Genomic DNA, 20,451 nt, shown 5'->3' on the forward strand with positions numbered 1-20,451 from the left:
TAAATGTATGTATTTTTTTTGTGTAAATTTCAAGGTTTTATGTTTGCAATCACCATGCTTATATTTTTCCTATGTTAATTTTTGGTTTCATGTCACTGTAAAAATCCATCCACAATATTATAAATATAGTCAGTTACATTTCACATACTTTTGTGGGGTTTTTGATTATATATAAATACTTATCCACCTAAATTTAGGGTAAGAAATAAAACAGGAATTCAGCTTTGTCTGTCTAAGTGATCAGTTGCTTCTTTCAATACCATGTATTTAAGAACCTACATTTTCTCACTGATTCAAAACGCAAATTTGCATGCGCTTAAGGATGAATGGAGAGAGAGAGAGAGAGAGAGAGAGAGAGAGAGAGAGAGAGAGAGAGGTATTACTTTAAGCTCTTAGTTCTATTCTAGTAATGTGGCTCTTCCTACGTGTCATCCACATATTCTATCAATTGCTGAGGAATCATTTCTGTCTGCTACTCTTCTACTCTGTGCCCCTGCACACTTTCCTCCCTGTCTGAACTGCTCTCTCCCCTGTACCTGTCTTCACCACCTCCAGATTAGTTGCTAGTTTCTCTGGGACACTTACTTTAGCTCCCTGCTCTACACCAGGCACCATGTCTTCCTCAGCAGGCCACTCCTGGATTCTGTCAGGGTACACAAAACCGTAGGGACACTGCCTGTTCATTTACACACCTCTTTACTAAACAAGAAGTCCTTCAGGATACCATCTGTCTTCTCCACTGTATCTAAAGCCTCACAGACTTTCATTAGTGTTTTCCGAGAAAATGAACCAAAAGCAAAACAAACTAGGGTGCATTTTATCTCAATTGGGTTCCGCAAGGGGCCATTCTCACTCTTAACCTCATTCTTAATTTAGATGTAGTCTTGATTACAAGTAGTTTTCCGAGCAGATGATCCCTCAAAAAGTAGCAGTACATGGAAAAATTAGAAGAGAAAAAAGGGAACCACCAGTAAAAGATGAGTTAATGAACTGGGGGAAGCTGGGCCTTGCTTCAGCTGGGGACCTGTTGAGAAATTCTGGAAGTTACTGTGGAACTACCCACAACCGCTCCCTCTGCCAAGTGGAGAAACAGGGGTGCTTATCCACAGACTGCACCAAGACCAGAGTTACAAACTTGAAGATCGTGTCTGTGTGCAAAAGCCAAGAAAGCACACACGGAAGCAGAAAAGATGTGGGGCAGAGAAGCCGACAGGCAGAGACCCTAACTGGGGAGCAATCAGCGTATAGGTGAGCACAGAGGAGGCCAAGAGCACAGGGGCAGCACCTGCTACAGTGCCCACCGCAACCTGAATGTGTACAAACTAAGATTGGGTTTGAGCTATTTAAATCTTCCTTATGGGCTACAAGGACTGTTTTCTAGTCCCTTCGGTGTACTAAAGGGCCATTGACATAAATATTACTTGATTCAGTGGAATGGACCAAAGCACCTGCAAAGGAAAGCTGCATACTTTGGGTTCTGTTCTCCATAATAAATAATTTTCGCATTGTAAAATATATCTTTGTTCCAACATGTCAGACGATAAAATTTGTTCTATTATGATACCTATTTCCACGTCTTTGCCTGGGTAATTTCATAGCCAGGGCTTCCATTACGGGGCTCACTGTAATGTGGAGCATACCCCTAACTGCATCATCGGTGAAACAGAAGACACTTTAGCTGATCTTAAAAGGAAGATAGGAATTATTAAAGAAGCGATTAAACATTTCTCGAGTAATGTATCGTAATGAAGTCAAGCATTTACAGCGTGCTCTGTTACACATACATACTTACAGACCTTCAATTCTCTGACCCTATCTATTGATTCTTGAATATTGCATACTTTTAAATATTTAAATATCATTTTGAACATCAATCCATTTTCAATGATCTTGAACGTCTATGTCAAAATCTACTTTTTTTTTGTACTAAGGATCAAACTCATGACCTTGTGCCTACCAGGCAAGTGCTCGAGCCACTGAGGTAAATTCCTGGCCCTCAAAACCTACTTCTTCCACAAGGTAGGAAGCTCTACACAGGACAAGCACTGAATAGAGGATATATATATATGCTGGTATTTAGGCTCATAAAAATCAAGACATAACTGGTGTGAAGGATTACCATTTATTTGTTGACTTTAAACAACACAAATATATCATCTTCTAGTTTTGGAGGCCCGATGCCAAACATAGATTCCACCAGGCTAACATCAGGGTGTCAGCAGAGTTGCATTCCTCTTGGAGGGCTGGGGAGGAATCCCTTTTCCAACCTTTCATACCATCTAGAGGCTGTGTGCAGCCCCTGACAAAGAGCCCTGTCCATTGGCTTTCAAAGTATAAAATCTTTCCTTTTTCTGATCTCTACTACTATTTCTCTATCTGGCTCTAACTCTGTTTCCTCCCTCTTACTAAGATCTTCATGACTGCACTCAGTCTGCCAAAACCATCTCCTTATTTGAAAATCTCTAATCACCTTTGTTAAGTCCCCTTTGCCATGTAGGGAAATTGTTTTATCCACAAAGTCCACAGATTAAAATGTATACCTCCTTAGGGGATCATTATTCAGCCTACTATACCTCCTCTCCCGATTTCTTTTTTTAACCTGTTGTTAGAGCTAGTTTCTCTTTCATTCTGTGTGAGATGATTTCCATAGCTCTAAAATAGTAATTTTTAAGTTTGGTTAATGTTTCTATTCTTACTATTATTTTCTTGATGATGAAATTGTGTATTTTATCGATGCGGTTGTACAGTCCCGAATCTGGGCCCCTAAATCCACAGGTGTTGCTGGTGGATAAGAGAAGATGGCATAGCCAGATTCCTGGTCCAAATTTCTGCCCTACCACAGATTAGTGAGAAATTGCCCTGTCTCTCAGTTTCCACAGTTGTGACACAGAAATAATTATGGCACTTGCCACATACACTTATGGTATTAATTAAATATATTGAAACTGTCAAAAATAATGACTAGCATATAATACCATGCAAAGCCATAAATTTATTATTGCCCTCATGAAATTGTTATGAATATTACAGATGGTAGATAAAACCACAGCACAATCACTCAGGAAATTATTCATTCATTGGATCTTTAGCTTCATGATCTGTATTAAAGGCAACATTTTAAAGAAATCAGAGTCAAGGAAATGTTACAAAGGTAGAAGCCTGGTAAAAAGTGTTGCCTTTGTGCTAATAAGCTGAGGTGTTGGAGGCTTCCATGTGCAACCAGTATGTCAGAGGATTAAAATATGTAAAGTCAACAGTGTTTTAATGGGTACATTTTATTCATTATGATGATGATATAATATTAATGATTGCACACTTTTTAATATTTCAAAGTGTTTCCAAATATATTATGATGTTGATGAGGCAGAATCTGGCAATCTGATGGATGTTTGATTACTTAGGCTTCCTGGATTATTACCATCCTTGTCATACAATGACACTTTAGTCTTTTATTTCTTAACACCTTCAACATTACCCAATTGTTTCCCAGATAAATTGAGCTTTGCCACTCAAAAGAGTATAGTAAATAGAATAGAAACTTGTGGAATCATCTTCCTCTCCCATAAATGAAGCAACAGCAGAGTGGTACAGCATATCAGCTATTCTAAGTTCCTCAAAACAAGTTTTAGTTTTGCAAAGCGCACTCTTTAACTTCCTATATTCTGTAGGCTGCATTATGAACAACATGACCGGCAGCCACGTTTGCTGCAATTTTTTAAATATGTGGAAAAAAAGCAAGATATCAACCATGTATTACCTTAACCAAGATGCCAAATTATCTAACTTGTTTCTCCAGGCCAGCAGCCCCACAACAGGGACAGCTCCCCGGAGCCAGTCAAGGTTGTCTGTCTGTCCATCCACTCAGGACATCTGCAGGTAAGTGCTGAGCAACTGATCCTATTCCATATTCTGTAGACCAGTGTTTGGATTTTGGTGTTATATTCTGAGTGTGTGTGGTGTATGCTTTTGTTTTTCACTGCCCGTGGACAATTTATACTTGGCTCAGTTGTTTTCCCCATTAGATCATTTTCTTCAGCTGTTGTTTACCAACTTCTGGCCATACTATCATTTTCATCATTCTCTCTCTCCCCATCTTTCCATGACTTTCCTCTCCATTCCCACTTCCCATCCTTTGCCTGCTGCTTTGTCTAGATCTTCCGTCTTGCATGACATGTCAGAAGATGCATTTGAACACTGTACCCCTGTCATGGTCCTGAGTCCTGCTAAGGATTCTGGTAAGAAACAAGTAAAACAGAAGCCTAGGAGGAGAAGGAGGGCCTCTGAGAGGTATGAGCATTCAGAAAAGCAGCTAAAAGGGAGAAAAAATGACTTCCACCTCCAGATATCAAGCCCCAGATGGAGGGAACTTTACACAGATTCTTCAGATTCATCTTCCACAGATGAGAGTCACTGGAATCAGGCCAGGAGGAGAGCCCAGGTTAAACTCAGACTGTCACGGAGAAGGAGAAACAGTAATAAATCATGTGGAAATCTGGCCGGGTCTTCTAATCCTAAAGGAATTGAGCTTATTGATTTGGGATCCAAAGGTGAGCAGCACCAGGAGATGATGGAATGTGAGAGCTGCTCTTTAAACCTCTGCAGAGGAAAACTCCTAAGTTACCATGAATGCAGCGCTTCCCTGCCTAGGGGACCCGTTGAGATGAAGCCACCCTCAAAGAACCAAGAGAGAAACAAAGGCAGATTCTTCCCCCAAGATCCTAAGCTCTTGCACAGTCTCAGACAAAATCAAACAATCAAGAAAAGGCTTTCAGAAGTGGATTCCAGCACTGAAACACTGGCGGCCACAGAAGATGGCAAGCATGTGGATGATGCAGGGCTCCAGGTGCATAGCTCGGTTCCACAGCCTCCTGCTGCCTGTGATGATGGGTCTGACCATGTAGAAGTCTGCAGGTCAGTCACTACAGAGAAGGGCTCATGTCAGATGTGTTTCTTCCTGCTGTGAGTTATGTGCGTGTTTGTGGCCTACCCTTGAAACATAACAGTTATTCACAATGCTGTTTTTCTGATGGGGATCTGAGAAACATAAGTGCAGAAGTGTGCATGAGTTTCATGGTTCTGTCTGTTGACTTGAAAAATGTCTTATCCTGACAAAGGGTCTGACAAGACAGTTGAGTTTTATACACATCTTACTTCAGAAAATAGGTGGAGGAAATGCAAGTGAGAGTGTGTGAAACCATTGGTTGTTTGATGCAAATTTGGTGAACGGTTAACACCCTGACAGAAAGATATTCAAGGCTGATGGGACTCTTTAAAGTCAGATTTTTGTATCATTAAAAAAGTCTTCTCTGCGTTTGGCTGTAATTTGTTCTCCAGTTGTCTGACTCAGCAAGGTAACTCATGACTGAAAGAACATAGAGACAGTTCATGGATATGTCATTAGGATTGCTGGAGTCTTTAGAGATACAGATCCATTAACCATACTGACCATCATACACTAAAAATTTTCAGTGTGTAACCATTTCATAATGATGGGATCACTTCCTTATAATTTGTACATAAAATTACATGTTTTCAAAATAGTTTAATGTTAAAAAGACTTGTAGATTATCCATACTAATAGGGATAAATGGGACAACTGTAAACAAAATGTGGATTTTAAATTTTTCATGCAGTTTAAGCTGTTTGAAGTCTAGTTGAGAATAAGTGGAGATTTTTGTGTGAGGCTCCATTGTTTGGATTTGTTTTTATAAAAGTTGAAGCTACTTGATGAAGTACATCTGGATCATGAGAGTCACATGACCTAGAGAAGGCACCCTCGGTCTTTAAAGGCAGGAGCAAGAAGAATAATTAAAGTCTGGATGTGATGGCATTAGAATGGTTTGTTTCTCTGGAAGTTTTAAAAGATACTCATGCATAAAATTATTATTCATTTATTCTGTCAAGCATCTATATCATGCATCAGGTTTTGAGAATTTTACAGTGTATAATATTTGGATAATTTCAAACATGAGAGAGCTTGTAGTCTGATGGGGAGCACAGACACCAAACAAACTATTTTACAGTTAATGTATATGTTTATAATCATGGTGGTTGAAGTTTGGGAGCACATCTCAAGGAAACTTAACTCATTCTAGAAATGAGAGGAATTCCCAAGGAGGATGCACACAGGATGGCAGGAATTGATCCAGACAAGAAGTAGGGAAACCTTCCAGGTACACAGTGCCACTAGCAGGAAGGAAGCAGGAGGGAAGGAGTTGGCAGTGCAGGAAATTGAGAAGCTGCTGTGTGACCGGCAAGTGGTGTGGGAGGGGGCGACAGAGCTAAGGATGGAATAGTGAGTGGGCCACGGAGCCATGCTAGCGGATTTAAATGAGATCTAATAGTAAAGAGACACCACTGAATTTTACACTAGTGTAAATGTTTTAGAATCTTTTGAATATGATTTATATATAGATTTGTGGATGAATGAAACATTTTTTCTAGTTTAAACTGAACGCCCCACTTCCAATATCTATTGTCATTTCCCAATCTACTTGTAACATTATTTAACAAAAGACTACCAAGGATGCAGCTTTACATTTAATGGTAATTGGAGCAAAAAGTAATGTTCGTAATTAAAGTCATAGTAAGTCGTTCTCTTAACTTACAAGTGCTACTCAGGAGGACCATTTCCACCAACAAGATATTTAATTCAGATTTTTATTAATGCAAGTGGGATCAATGGTCTCATTGCTTTCATTTTCTGCCATGGATTGTAATCAAAATATACCAACTAAGTGAATGCTTTTGAAAGCATTATGCTAGATGCTAAATATAAAAAAATGGCAGAACACTTAATTTTTTTCTTTAAGTGGCCTATTATCTAAGTGGGAGAAATTAAATATTGGGCAGAAAAGACAACATTTTAAAATGTGAATATAAGCAGAAGAATAAAGCATGGATCTCAAAACAAGAAAATTGCTGAGGATCCAATATGACACAGGCACTCCTTAGGAAGGTGTGGAACTACAGCTGAGACAAGAAGCTATTTATATTGGCAGAGATGCATGGACGGCATTCCAGATATTGAACTCACAGGTAGTATAGGGAACTAAACTACCATTAGTCCAGACAGGCTGAGGAGACTGCACATTTGGCAACTGTTTATGAATTTGTGTAGCCAGGTGGGAAGGTTTACATTTTTCCATAACAATTAATTTTTGAAGCATTTGGAAAGAAACATTATATCATTTCAAGTTGCTTAACCCTAATCTATAAGTTTATGCTTCCTTATAGTCTCCATGAACTTCTGAGGTTCCAAATGTTTGCCAGAAAAGCTCCTTTTAGCCCATCTCTAGTCAGAGAATATACATGATGATCTCTTTTGCACGCCAAGGTCCTGCATAATATTCCTTTAGGAATGCAATGGGCTCCCCTGCAAAAATAAATAAATAAATAAATAACACTTTTGAAAAGTCTTTACTAAATACAATAAGTTTGACCAAGAGTCGTATATACAGAGTAGTCACTTGGTGTCAGGGGATATGCTGAGAAAGGAACCTAAATTTAGGTCTTAAGGGTGGAAGCATCTTTTCCTCCCAGACATTAAGCAGAATGCCTGATAACAGGTAACAGAAGAAAGGAACAAAGGCCATATTGGCATTCCACCAAGTAAGCAGGAGCAGTCTTTGGGGCTGGATTTGCTCCAAGCATAAGACAAGGGTGTCAAGACAAGACTCCAAACCTTGAAACTTCAGAGGCAGGAAATGCTGATGTTATGGACAGACACAAGAGAGGTCAGTGGCCAGCTGCTGGAAGAGGGATGATAACTTTAATTATAAGCAGGCTGCTTGTCGTTACAGTGGCATTGTGTCAGCTGTCCACAGGCAATATGAGACATGTTATTAAACACAAGAGAGCACTCAGAGCCAAGCATGTATAATTCTTAGTGAATTTTGCACAGTGTTACACCGAACATTTGCATGTGTATCATTGCTTATGCTAACACGATGTATTAACACAGAACGGAGCTGGTAAGCATGAGAAATCTTCTCAAAGTCAGAGAGATTTGGTCTTCATTCTCAGAGAGGTAACAGTGACATGTAAATTAAATCTCTGCAAGGTATCACGAGTAACAGAAAAGCCACCTAATAACTACGGTGCAGGCACCAGGGTCCCCAACACAGGGAGAAAGATGACCGTGAGAGAAGCAGCAGTGCCTGAGAACTTGCACTCCTGAGGCTTCAGACATAAAGAGGCAGGGCCAGTCTCAGCCACAACCACAAAGCAGAAGAAGCTCCTAAGCCCTTCCTCCTTTTCTGTTCCTGGCATTTGGGCCCCACATGAGCACTATATCCTCTTTCACACCCTCATCGCAGCCTGCTGCAGAAAATAGATCTGTATTAATCAGTTATAACTGGATTTTAAGCCATCATCTGCTATACCAATAGTACAGTGAGAATGTCTTTACTTCTTTCACCTTAAAAATTACACTCAAAAAGAAAACTTGAATCATCCTGTGTCAGCCCTCCATTGAAACTTTTCAGTAAGCTCTCAGTGGCCCTCAGTGGGAGGTTCACAATCTTTACTATGATTTGGAAATCCTGCAGATCTCTCCATCAGATCTGGTTCTCTAGCTTCAACATCCTTCATTAACTATGACCTATTTATGCTGGTCTGCTTCTGGTTCCCCAGAAGTGTCCGCGTGTCTTCCTTTCATGACCTAGATTGACATCACCTTGTCACGTTGTCACTCTGTAACGCTTACCAGACTAATTCCTAGTTGCTCTTTCTCAACTCAAATGCCATTTCTTCTGGGACACTTTCCTAACTTCCTAACCAACACTCAGACCCCTCAGCAGTCACTTGCTTAGCACAAATTTTAATTGCTAAAATATAACCGTGTTTTCTTATTAACTGTCATATTTGTTCATTGCCACTCTGAAATGACTGAAACAGTACATGCTCAAACTGCAGTTATTGAATGTATTCCAGGAAAAGGATCGTTTTCGAATCTGTTCATGCGGACCATGTTAAACAGCACTGGGTACTGGATTACTTCATCCACTTGTAGAAGCATCTGGTGAAGGGTATTTCAGTGCCATGGTTCTAAAATCTTAGTAGACATCATGTAAGAGGGCTTGTTAAATTACAGGTCACTGGTCAATCCTAGAGTTTTCCTTACACTGTAGTTGGGCTCATCAATTATTATTTTTGAAGTGTTCCCAGGTGACACTGATGTGTTTATTGTAAGGACAATACCTTGAGAAAAACTGTTCTAGGCAACCAATTCTTTCCACGCTTTAGGTGGGGAAAAAATGAGAAAAAGGAACCAAAAGAATGAGTTTGGAAGCCAAGCTATGGATCTCTAGTGTTTTCTATTCCCTGGAATGCTGACATATAATGTGACTAGGTTACTTTCCTGTATTTATACCAATATAGTGTGCATTGTGTCATTAAAACTGTACCATTTTTAGCAGGAACCCAGTTGTCATGGTTTGGCTCTTACTTCCACCTAAACCCACTTCCTCCTCCCAACTACCCCCATTTCTATGGGTGAGTACACAAATTCCCTGAATTTTCAGTTTTTGATTCTTGTTCCTTCTACATTGGATGTGGCCAGTCTCCAGCAAAGTGTTGTCATTTTACCTTCAAGAAGCTGCTTCTGATTTGTTATTTCTCATTTTTACCATTCCACTGCGGCCCTTCTTGACACTTGGTGTTTGTCTCCACGTCTACCCATTAACCTGCTACTTGTTTTGGTCAGGACTTCTCTATCAGAAACTCATTGACATGACCTTTCACAAGAAAGGGATTATTTACTGCAGAAATAGTAAATCCAGGGATATAGATGACCTCAGGGACTCCAGAAACTCTAACAATGTGGACCTATCACTGTCTCTCTGCCATTTTTCCCCACCTGCAGACAAGATTTCTCTACATAAAACCGGGAAGAAATAGTGTGGGCAGAGATAGCTTCAGGCTTACATTTTATGAGCACTGGCCTAAAAGAAATGCGAAACTTCTCTCCAAGCACTTACACATAAAATTCTGTGGAAGGAGTATAAATAGCCTGCCCTAGGTCATACTCATCCTTGAATTGGTCACTCTATCACACACCCAGAGCATGGACATTATGTACGGGGCAATACTTGCGTAGGGAGGTTACACTTAAAATGCAGCCATCAGCAACTCCTCTAGAATGTTATGAATTAGAGAAAGTACACTTCAGCAAAAAGGTAACTTCAGTGCTAGAAGTGAAAAAGAATTATGAATAGGAAGGGGGAAGAAAATAGTCATGATGAACTATACCACAATCAAATACAAATCTTGCTCCTAAATGTCTTTCCTCTTCAAAAGCTCCTCCGTAAGCATGCATACTTATTTTCACCCTCCTATATGAAGCTTTTCCAAGCTATTACTGCTCACATTATCTTTTTTATCTTAGAATTGCTATAATGCTTATAGTGATTATCATATATCTAGTAATCAACTATTCCTTAAGTCAGATGTCTCCATTCTCTTTTCCCTATGCAGTAATCACTTTATGAAGATAAGGACCATGGCTTACACCTTGTCTGGCATCTTCTGCGATACTCAGAATAGTTCTTGTGCTGCTCACACAGAACTTTTGAAATGGGTTTCATAATCAGTGAGTCCAAAGACAGGAGGCTTGAACAAACCATGCAGACAATAATGAAAACTATGTGGTACACTGAAACAAATAAGGAATATTGAATTTTTTCAATAGTTTCTTTAAAACAGAAAAAGTCCAAAAGTAGATGATAACTTATGACAATATTCTAGTTCTATCTTAGGTTGCATGATGAGTTTGTGGACATACTTTTTAATATTATGCTATAGCTTTTGCATGTCATGTATATGCTCATTTATAAAAAATATCTTTGAGGTGAAATTGGATGAGAAAAGAGTAAAAATAGTCTATATTTTTGACTTGTTTCACTCTTATAAGTTGTAATAACCTTAACCTGAGTATGGAAAGATTACTTAAAGTTCAGAATGTTTGTAGTACAATATTAATTTTCAAAAGCAACAGGGATCATGTTTTTTGACAAAATATTGGCATTTATAAGATTGATTTATATAACTTTTGGTTAATAAGCCTGAACACATAAGAGAATATAAAATGGACTATAAAACACATATAAGATAGACCTCTTTACCTCACCATCAAATTTGATTTTGATTTGATTTGATTTTGTTATCCACTCATATATCGAATAACTTTTTGTTGAGAATTTCCTTTGTGTCTAGCCAATGTCTTAGAAAATGGAAATTCAATGGAAAAATCATAATGCCAAACATTTTACTAACTTGTATTCTAATAGGTAAGACAAATAATTGGACATATCAATGTTAAAAATATAAATACGTAAACCAAGTTAAAGGAACACATTGCACCTAGTAGAATGGAGTAAATTTTCTTGCAGAAGTAATTACCAGGCAGAAATGCAAAGGAGAAGTATAAGCCAATTGAAAAAGAGATGGGATAACCCCTTTCACCAAAAGAATATGGCTTGCAAAAAGGTCCAGAGATGATGGGGAAGAGTGTGAGCAGATTTATTCAGTGTGGCCTAGCAAAACAGATTGGGGTAGGCAGACATTGAGTGCACTATTAACCGCAGTTAAGAGTTTAGGCAGAGAAAGCTTCTGCAAGCTTTGAAACAAAAGGATGACATTTCCCACTTTGTGTTGTAGAGAGTCACTCAGTCTGGTGTCGGAAAACAACTGGAAAAAAAGAACACAAGTAGACTCACACATCTGTCTCCCACCGACAATAAAATTGAAAATAAAAAGAGGCAGATGGATTTTTAAAAAAAAAATTTTAGAAGCAAGGAAGGCTGAATGATAAATAATATACATACCTGTTCTAAAATTTCCAATTTAAAAAGCAGTACATTATGGTAACATTTGCTTTTGAAAGAAAACTCTGCTTGAGAGGAAGAAATAAAAGAAGAAGATGAGTACAACTTTGAAAGTGACAGTTTTAGCTACTAAAGAAATATTCAAAGCGGGATATCCAACAGGCAGGAACATGTAAGAGTCCAGATTTCCAACTTTGAGTCATTAGAGAGTCTTAAAGTATACAGCTAGTGAGTATCACGTTCTCCAATGGAAAGAGTATAAACTGAGAAGAGGACTTGAAGAAGTCAAAAGAGAAACATTTAATAGCTCAAAGAGAGTAAAAGAAGCAGAAGGAGATTGACTTTTTTAAAAAGATGACAATCAAAAAGCTTAGTAAGAAAGGAGACAGTTTAGTAGGTGGAGAGCAGGAAGAACTTGGGAATCATTTTATTGTCTGTGATTCAATTTAGAGGATTCTTGAGTTCAGAGAGAAAGTTAGTGACGCTGTAAAACCGTGAGGATGGATTATTAAATTCTCACAAAGAAATTGGAAAAGGACACAATGCTAAGTGGAAGAAGTGGCCACAACAGTGGAAACAGACAGGGCCACTTACAGAAGGACAAAGGAAAATGATAGCTACAGATGCAGGTTTATCTATGGATTTCAAAATTTTACTTTAATGGCCTTGAAAGGCCATCTGCTCAGAGTAAGGACACTAATTGTGACATCAAACATTCAGTGGAATTTGAATTCTAGATATAAAGCAAAAAAACATTTAACTAGATGTGATATCAGATATGATTCATTGTTTCTCTGAACTTCAAATTTTACTGAGCATCCTCATATTTTTGCTAAGCCTAGCCTTGATATAACATAATAAGATGGCCAAACACTGTTAAAAGCTCTGTAAGGTTCATACCTATGGATATAGAGGCCACAAACTAGAGAAAGTGTAATTTACCTGTGCAGTAAAGTACATTCAAATGCAGATACAGCCAAGGAAGTTATCTGAACAGAGCCAAAGGGAATTGCCTTGTGAAACATCTAGTTCCCTGTTCACCATGGGTTTATGTATGCGTTCTTGAACTTAATAAAAAGTTAAAGGAAATTTTGCATTATAAACAAGATTTTAAAAGAAAATAAATAATGACATTTATTCAAGTCATTTCATTTAAAGAAAATTTATTTAAAGAAAATTCAGTATTTATTTAAAGAAAAAATTTGCACTTATTTTTATCTTAACCTTGCAGGCAATTATTAGTCATTAGAAAGTTTCACTGTTTGATGTAGCCACTATATTGGTCACATTTCTACCTGTTCAATGGAGACCCTTGAAACACCAGCACACATTACCACCCTTCATTTCCATGGATATATTGTTTCCGAGACAACCTTTTGTTCTTTCCTAATTTCTAACTGCAACAATTCTTTCAGTCTGACTCTGGATTTCCCACCTGTTAGTCCTAGATTTCTATTCATTCAGTAATAGAGTTTGTACGGCTTCTGTTACTTATTCTGTTGTTTCTCTGTATTACTTCTGGGATACAAAAATGAGACTGACATTCTATTGTGAAAGTTCATCCCATGGATAAAAGATGAGATGTTCAGTCTTCAATATTGAGATGAGAAAGGTTACCCTAGGCGACCTAATGGGACGATTTCATTTCTAGCAGGCAATAGACACTTCAGAAAGTTCCCAAGTTGATGTTGTTCCTTTGGCTGTTCCCTTTGTATTGCTGAGGGTTGTAGGAATTAATAGCACTCTGTCTCCTGTTCATTTTATTAACAGCTGAGTTGTAGGAAATGCAGGATATTGATAATCGCCAAAGACGAGATAGAGGAGAGATTACTCAATACAAAATCAGAAGGCATTGTTTTCAACACTTGTAGTGTTTGAGTGGTTAAAGTTGGAAAAGGTAAAATAGCCCTCTCTTCACCTACGTGATCATAAAATGGGGGAAAAGTGAGATGTGCATGGCAAATGAAGGCATGCCTCCCAAATGCAGTGTCTCAGAACTAATTTCTTTCCTGAAATGAAAACTTCTACTCATTGTGGTCCTCACTAAAAATCCAGACACACTGTGCTTATTTATCTTACAGAGTAAAGATTACTAACAAAGAAAAAAATAACATGTATGATGTCATATTTTAATGTTTTAAGTGTTTAGCATGATTTTAGACAAAATATATCTCAGTAATTTTTATTTTGAATGAACAAAAACAATGAAGATATATACATGAGACATGAAAAATAACGATTTATAGAAATGACATTTTATATCTTTTATTTATAAATTTTAAAGACATGCCTTGTTCTTAGAAAGAATTTTTTCCTAATTTTTCCCAATTTGAGAGATTATCTCTCTAGGAATAGCATAATAGTGTCATGAATAATACTGATTATCTGATCTGTAAATTATTTTACAAACCAAGTGAATTGATTAATTACTTTCTAATTTAGGTGAAAAGTCACTCTGATTTCTGGAAATATCATGGACACTGTGGGTCTATTATTTCAGTTGTGCTTTTAGAAGAGACCAAAACGTATGCATGTCCCTGCTTATAAAACAATATTGAGGTATATTTGAATATCAGAAATTTTACAATCTCAGGAAATTTTAGGCAAAAGTAGAAGTATGATTTCTTTTAGTCATATAAGCTAGTATTTATATACACGTGGAGAAGCTGGGTGTGGTGGCACACCAGCACTTGGGGGGCTGAGGCAAGACGATTGCCATGAGTTCAAGGCCAGCCTAAACTACATAGCCTGACCTGGTCCCAAAAAAGTAGATAGACAGATAGTAATATTTATCTTTTCTTTGGTAGAAAGAATCATATCAAGTTATAAAATAATAAGGAACGATAATTAGAATTTATCTTCTTAATTTAAGAATACTATTCAGAAGTACAGGTATTTTGAACTATACCCTTGCTTTATTGCATTTATTTCTGTTTGGCACTATAAAATTTATCCTCTCTCTTTAAAAAAAAAAACCTCTGCTCTCATGCAAATTCATTTTAAAACTACTGTGTGTTAAATTTAGTTTTCTATATATTTATGCAAACAGAAACCGAACACTTTGTCTATAAACTGATGAATATTGGGTACAGTACTCACTGTACAGTCATGATTTATGCCTAAGAATTTATTTATAACTTGAACATTTTCTCTACTTCTAATTACCATATTTAGGTTTTTATTTTTCTTATACATGTTGCAGAGTAGTTAATCATTTCAAATCTTCTGCAGTTGTCTCAGACATAGGTAAATTTAAACACCAAGATCTAATTTGGTTCAGAAATTAAGGTGGTTCTGTAGCAGCCTCAGTGAGCTGTCTTTTGTTCACTTGATCCTGGCAGTCCTGAACACAGTACTGCATTGATTTTCCGGCCCGTCAGATGCGAGGAGGACTTCAGGAGTCTATTAATTCTCTTTCACTTATTTCCAGGGATGCACAGGAGGGAAGCCAGGAGGAAGTTCCTGTGTTTGGAGAGATTTTACTTAAGATATCAAACTGAACACTTGCTTCTTTCTGAACATGAATTTTTGTTTGTTTTGTTTTGTTTTGTTTTGTTTTGTTGGTGTTTAGGATTGAATCCAGGAACTCACATATGCTGTCCATGCTCTACCACTGAGCTATAGCCATGGCCTCTTAGAGAGGAATCCTACTTGAGACATTATTACACTGTGAACCTTCTTCTTCCCCTTAAGGTTGTCCAACAAGTGAAAGCAAAAGCATTCCCACGTTCTGCCTAATTGTCAGTACCTTGACCTTATTTGGCTCCACCTTAATAAATTCTTGTCCATCTTTCATGTTAGCTTGCTTTCTCTCTCTCTCTCTCTTGCTCTCTCTTCCTTTTTCTTTCTCTGTCTTCCTTTCTTTCTTTCTCTTGTGTGTCTGTGTGTGTGTGTGTGTGTGTGTGTGTGTATCTGAGAACTGAACTCAGGCCCTGAATGCTATGTGTGTTCTATCATCGCTGAGCTCCACCCCCAGGCCTTGCTGACTTTATTCTGGAAACTCTTTGACCAAAGATAAGTTAACAATGTTTTGTGTGTATAACCAAATTAAAATGTTTGCCACATCTTAACAGACCATCAATGGAGAAAATAAAGGAAGAATAAGGAAAAAAGGAGAAAAATCATAAAGAAATGTAATGTGCTGACAAAATATCACATGCTTTCAATATTCCATAGACCTTCCTGCAATCTGAATTCTAAATTCTCAAAATTCCACCAGTTGGTGTCAGAAAAGACCTTAGAAGATCATTTTACCCAGAGATGCTCAGATGGCATGTTAGATTCACCTGGAGAGTTTAAAATATATTTATACATACATGTGTGTTCCAGATACCTTTGGAAATGAGGTCTCACAGCATGTGTGCATTTTTAGGAACCCCTTGGATGATGTTTTAGGGTAGTCAGGGATGAAAACTGCTGGTTTTTAACACATGAGCTGAACAAATTGAGGCTCAGAAGAGACATAGGTACAGATGTGATTATAGATATAGATGTAGCAAACCTCAGGCCTTGTATGATCCAGCCATCAGCATGGCACCTGTGAGGGAGTAATCAGTACAAATTATTTTCCCTCTGCTCTTGAACCACCTAAATTTTAGGATAGTTGTCCTCAAAATGGACAGCTTTATTGGTGGAAATAGTGCAGTTACTTTTAACAGCTCTCATCTCGTATTAAACCTCAAATTTCTCATCGAGTTTATATAGAGAATTTTTATTTACTCGCAAATGAAACAATGGGAGTAAGAAGTGGCCTTAAATCAAAGGATTGTCCCTGCATCCGTGGTATTAAAATCATCCAGGAACTTGTCAAACATGCAAATTATTGAACCCCAACCTAGACTATGGAATCAGAAACTCTGGCAATTGGACCCAACCATCTAAGTATTGACTGGCTGTCTGTGAAAGTCAGATTGTGTTAAAGTCTGAAAACCACTGATGTACAGAGTACAGGTGAACAACCAGAGGATTGTAATAGTGCGCTCATGTGCCGTGACGAGCCAACTGTAGAGTTTTAGAGGGTAGGGAAAAATGAGATTAATACAAGCTTGTGTATGAGTGACATCAATATGTAAGTTAACATAAAGAAGAAGGCATATACTTATTTTTTTGATTTTCTATTTCCTTTTTAAATTATTTGATGTATGCTGTGTACCTACACAATCAGAGAAACAAAAGGAAAATTGAAAAAATAAGGGCACTTAAAAATAAAGGCATAGCAATACTAAATCTATAAAATTTTTTATGTTGAGATGTCTGCCAGTTTAAATTTTAGAGACACAGTAGCCAGAGAGAAAAATAGGATTAACAGAAAAGTAAACTAAGTATTCAGAAGACACACAGCTTTTCCTAAAACTGTAATGAAGACTGAGCAAAATGGTTCGCGGAACCTTGCAAAGAGGACATTCTCCTAGCGAATGATAGCCTTGGCTTTGTGTATCACCTAAGCAGGTCCCAAAGTGGCCCACCAGTTTTTTTTTTATTATTTAAAAGGAAAAAGAGAAAAAAAAAACAGAACAAAACAAAGAAATGTAAAGAACAGGGTTAAGGTTCTACCATGATCAGTGAGTAGAAAAATGGCTCTGACTCCAAAGCTCCCAATACACTCACTATTTTTGGGAAAAAGAATGTCAAAGAAGCAAATATTTATATCTACTGGCAGCCTGCACTTTTTATTGATCTGTAAATACTTCAAAATCAATCCCTTCTTGAGTAATCACTTAATTTCCCATGATACTATATAAAATCTTATATTCTTGCAAGGATGATTTTTAAATTATATCATGTTTGATATGGTTTGGTTTCACTTCAATTTGAGTCTTAAATAAAGTGCACTCTTGCAAGAGCTTATTAATTTGTTAAGAAATACAAATACACAGCATAAAAAGTTGTGGCACATTTTAATCATTATTTGTGATTTATTACATACAATATAATATTATTTGTAAGAAGCAAAAAGTAAAATTAAATTTTGCTAGGGAGAGCCTAAGAGAATAGGAGAAAAAATGAAATATGCTTTTTCCTCCTCACTCCTCCCACTTACCTCCCCAAACTGAACAAGAGTGACAGAGTACAAATTATACGGAGTTGTACTGATTTTCCACACAACGTTATAGTCATATTCTCCACCATTCCTGGGGCAACATCTGGCCCCTTGTGTCTATTTTATTCAAGAAAAGCCTCACCAGTTTGTTTAGCTTCCGGAGCCCCTTTATACGTGTGTCAGGGCTGAGTGAATACACAGAGTGATTTAGCATCTCCCACCAGGACCGGCCCCCCCACACACGGGCAGCCTTTCCCTTCCATTTGCACCTGATTCATTCTCTTACATTTCATCGAATGATATCAGGAGACCAAACAGGTAAATAGCACATCAGTGTAATTCACTAATGCAATGCGGAGATTCATTACGGTAAGAAATACAAACATTTATATTTAAAACACTTACATATACGTGTGTATACATAGCATATATGCTTTATAACAATTAAAGCTATTTTAATTAGTCTAACTTAAAATGCTATTCGTGAATGTGAAATCAAACTATCAATTAGTTTATAATCTTATTATTTTAGTTAGTATCTACATAAAAGATGTTGTCACCAGGCGTGGTGGCACATGCCTGTGATCCCAGGCCTGAGGAGGCTGAGGCGGCACGATAGTGAGTGTGAGAACGACCAGGGCTACATAAGGCAAACCCAGGACACATAGCAACACTCTGTCTCAAAAAACCCCAACCAACCAAACAAAGAAATAAATGTCTTTAAAAGCTATTTGATATTGATATGTAATTTAAGATAAAACTCAGCTTTTGTCATAAGCACGAAGCTAATAATCTTATCTTCTTTTTGCTTCATACATTTAAAAACAGATCAATCCACACATTATTGTCTAGACCAAGAAATACTTGAGATAAAATATAACAGTAGTTGTAACCGTGGTAGAATTTTTTTTTCACTGTTGTAGTTTTGTGGGGAAAAGTCTAGCTTTCTTTAAAGTTCATGTTTACATTTTATATCTTTAAAATTCTTATTGTTTCAATCTTCAAGTCAAGATATATAATGGGAAAGCAAGGACAATAGGGAAAATATATCAAACTATTGCCTGAAGTATATAAACAGTGCAATTAATTTATATTTGGTGCAGGAAAAAGATATTGATTTATCACTTAAATTAGTCCTTGGGGCAAAGCCTGGACAGGAAGGAGAGAGAGAAAGTGAGGAGACTTTAGAAGGAGGCAAAAGGAAGCATGAGCATCGTGTGAGGCTCGGTAGGCAGTGATGAGGGTTGAGAGACTTCAAACAAACCCACCAGTCTGGCCAGTTGAAAATGCTGGTCATGCAGTTGCAGATACGCATTGCAACTAGAAAATTACAGAGTGAACTGGATTTAGCTTCTGAAAAGCTAAAGTCTTATATACCTAAATGGAATGTCTAAATATGCACTCACAGAAATACAGACATATGCAGTAGCTGACAGGAAATATGTTTATCTACTCAAACTTCAAACACTACAAGATATTTCTGACCTGAGTAAATATTGGAAGAGTAGGGAAACAGACTCTTCTAAATACTCTTCTCTCTTACAAAAGGAAGTCTTCTGTATTATTGAACTGAACATTTTGTCTATTAAAATACAAATAATAGTAGGTAGAAATCTCCCATTACCAGGTACCACATTACTAAAGTTGTTCTTGATCTGGACAGGGAAGGAACAGGACAGTAGTACACCAGTTACTGATAATAAAGCGTTACAACCGGGCAGGGTGCACTCCTGTAATCCCAGCGCTTGGGAGACGGAGGCAGGCAGTCGGTTGCAAGTTCCAGACCAGCAAGTGAGCTCAAGGCCAGCTTGAACGGATAGTGAGACCCTGTCTCAAAAAGACAAAATAAAAAAATAAAATAAAGCATTACATTTGTCTAAACTGCTCAGATATGTAAATCTATCAAACTTACTCATAAATTTGTTACCTTACAACAGAACGACAGAAAAAAATGAAATAGAATTTTTAAATGTCTTTATATGTTTATTTAATGTTACTATTATACTAGTTTGTGTTTGTCACAAAGAAAGCTAAAAACAGAGAAAACTATTTCAATTTGAATTTAATAACCTAAGTAATCACTATAGAGAGTTTATATATTTTCTTCTAATCTTTTTTCTACGAATTTGATTTTTATTTAGTATTATGCAGTGATTTGGTTATCCTTCTCAATGAGAAGGTATAAGCTCAGACACTCAACTTTTAAAGAATGGAAACTCTCAGAAAAAATATATTACTGCTTTTGTCTATGTGCAAATTCTATTCTTGCAAAAATCTGAATAAGCTTTTGTAATCTTATACTTTATTGTTCTTTTGGAAAGACAAACAATAGGCATAATCAAGTCATATTAGACTCATTCTGGATTCCCTACCCACCAGGAAGACGTGGAACAGAGGGAACAGAAAGAAACACATTATTAATTATGTACTTATTATTCTGCTATTATTTTGAAAAGTATTTTTCAGGCATGAGTATTTATTGAAATATCTCAAATCCAACATAGAAACCTCCCTGAGAGTTTGAAGTTCTTTTTTTTTTTATGTTTTTAAAATTTCATAACAAAAAGACAAGAGAATAACAATAGG

At 37.2% G+C, this 20,451-nt stretch overlaps 1 protein-coding gene across 14 annotated transcripts in view; it reads left to right on the forward strand.

The window, feature by feature from the left end:
* The window catches only part of Marchf1 (membrane associated ring-CH-type finger 1), a 687,536-nt gene that overhangs the window by 604,278 nt on the left and 62,807 nt on the right, over positions 1-20,451 (forward strand). For 11 of the 14 annotated variants that reach the window (XM_063234805.1, XM_063234809.1, XM_063234812.1 and 8 more), the window contains 2 exons: positions 3,797-3,876; positions 4,153-4,911. In XM_063234805.1, coding sequence (XP_063090875.1) covers positions 3,797-3,876; positions 4,153-4,911 — 839 coding nt within the window. Of the gene's footprint in view, positions 1-3,589; positions 3,877-4,152; positions 4,912-20,451 lie in introns of those variants that run through there. The other 3 variants (XM_063234815.1, XM_063234814.1, XM_013143615.3) reach the window with 2 other exon arrangements.

Source organism: Cavia porcellus, unplaced genomic scaffold (assembly GCF_034190915.1).
Source record: "Cavia porcellus strain 051 isolate PalLab524CR breed Dunkin Hartley unplaced genomic scaffold, mCavPor4.1 scaffold_24, whole genome shotgun sequence".
Lineage (NCBI taxonomy): Eukaryota > Metazoa > Chordata > Mammalia > Rodentia > Caviidae > Cavia > Cavia porcellus.